The sequence below is a fragment of the Aplysia californica genome, unplaced genomic scaffold (assembly GCF_000002075.1).
Source record: "Aplysia californica isolate F4 #8 unplaced genomic scaffold, AplCal3.0 scaffold00246, whole genome shotgun sequence".
NCBI classification, from domain to species: domain Eukaryota; kingdom Metazoa; phylum Mollusca; class Gastropoda; order Aplysiida; family Aplysiidae; genus Aplysia; species Aplysia californica.
This window is the reverse complement of record NW_004797516.1, coordinates 317,882-318,966: the sequence shown is the minus strand read 5'-3', so window position 1 is coordinate 318,966 and position 1,085 is coordinate 317,882. Positions and strand designations below refer to the sequence as shown.

General features: G+C 40.4%; 1 protein-coding gene across 1 annotated transcript in view; it reads right to left on the bottom strand.

Annotated features, from left to right (window-relative positions):
• Positions 1-1,085, bottom strand: part of LOC101861589 (myosin-2 heavy chain) — a gene marked incomplete in the record, with an annotated part of 41,686 nt that overhangs the window by 14,621 nt on the left and 25,980 nt on the right. The window contains 1 exon segment of the mRNA XM_013083629.2: positions 759-808. Within this exon segment, the coding sequence (XP_012939083.2) occupies positions 759-808 (50 nt within the window).

The window sequence follows — 1,085 nt, the reverse complement described above, 5'->3', positions numbered from 1 at the left end:
AAGTTAAATCACAGAGGAGTGTATCATAGAAATGGTCTAGGCAAAAAAGATTTTTTGAAAACGACACAAAACCCGAAAAAGAAATCCCAAAGAGCCGCACATCATAGTAATGCTACAGACTAAACAGCTTCAAAAAACGACACGAAACCCAAAAAACAACGAAAAAAATATAAACAGCAATCAAAACACCATACATCTAAGGAAAAAAGAATGAAACTCGATTTAAAGGTGATACGCCAACTATTCAGCAAAGAGAGGTGATGCAAGTGATGATGATGACGATGACGATAATGATAACGATGACGATGATGAGGATGCTGATGAAAATAATGACAATGATGATGATGATGATGACAAAGATGACGGCGATGATGATGATAACGACAATGGTGACGATGATGATGATGATGAAGATGACAATGATGATGACATTGATGATGATAACAACAATGATGATGATGATGATGATGATGATGATGATGATGATGATGATGATGATGACGACATTAACGACGACGGTAATGACTGTGGCGATGAAGAAAGAGTCCCACACACCTGTAGAGCATTTCGCTCCCGCACGACCATGTCCTGTTGGTCTGTCCTGAGAGCTGAGAGCTCGTCTTCTTGATATCGCAGTTTTTCCGACAGTCGTTCTACCTCACGCTCGTGCTCCTGTGGACGTAGTAGGTTTTAAAAAAGAATAGTTTGTGTTTCATTTAGTTTAGTTTTAGTAGAGGTTTTACGGCGCTCGCTACTACTGGTCTTGAAGCTGGGGCTGTCTCGCCCGTCTCTGCTCTCAAAATGGAAGCTGAAATGATACAATGATTAAATTATAACACATGCACAATTGTAATTGTAAATGTTCTACGCCACGGCTCTCTAACTCAAATTACCCGGGGACAACTGAGGGAGGAGTCTGGGTGAGCCTGGGCCACAATAATTAATTAATATTCCACAAAAAAAGTTTCAAATTTCAAGAATCAAAAAGCAGTACAACTGATCAACCCTTCTCAATCAATCTATGTTACCAGCAGTTCCCACGAACGGCTCTTCCACTTACCAGATGGTGCTACTGTTACGAGCCT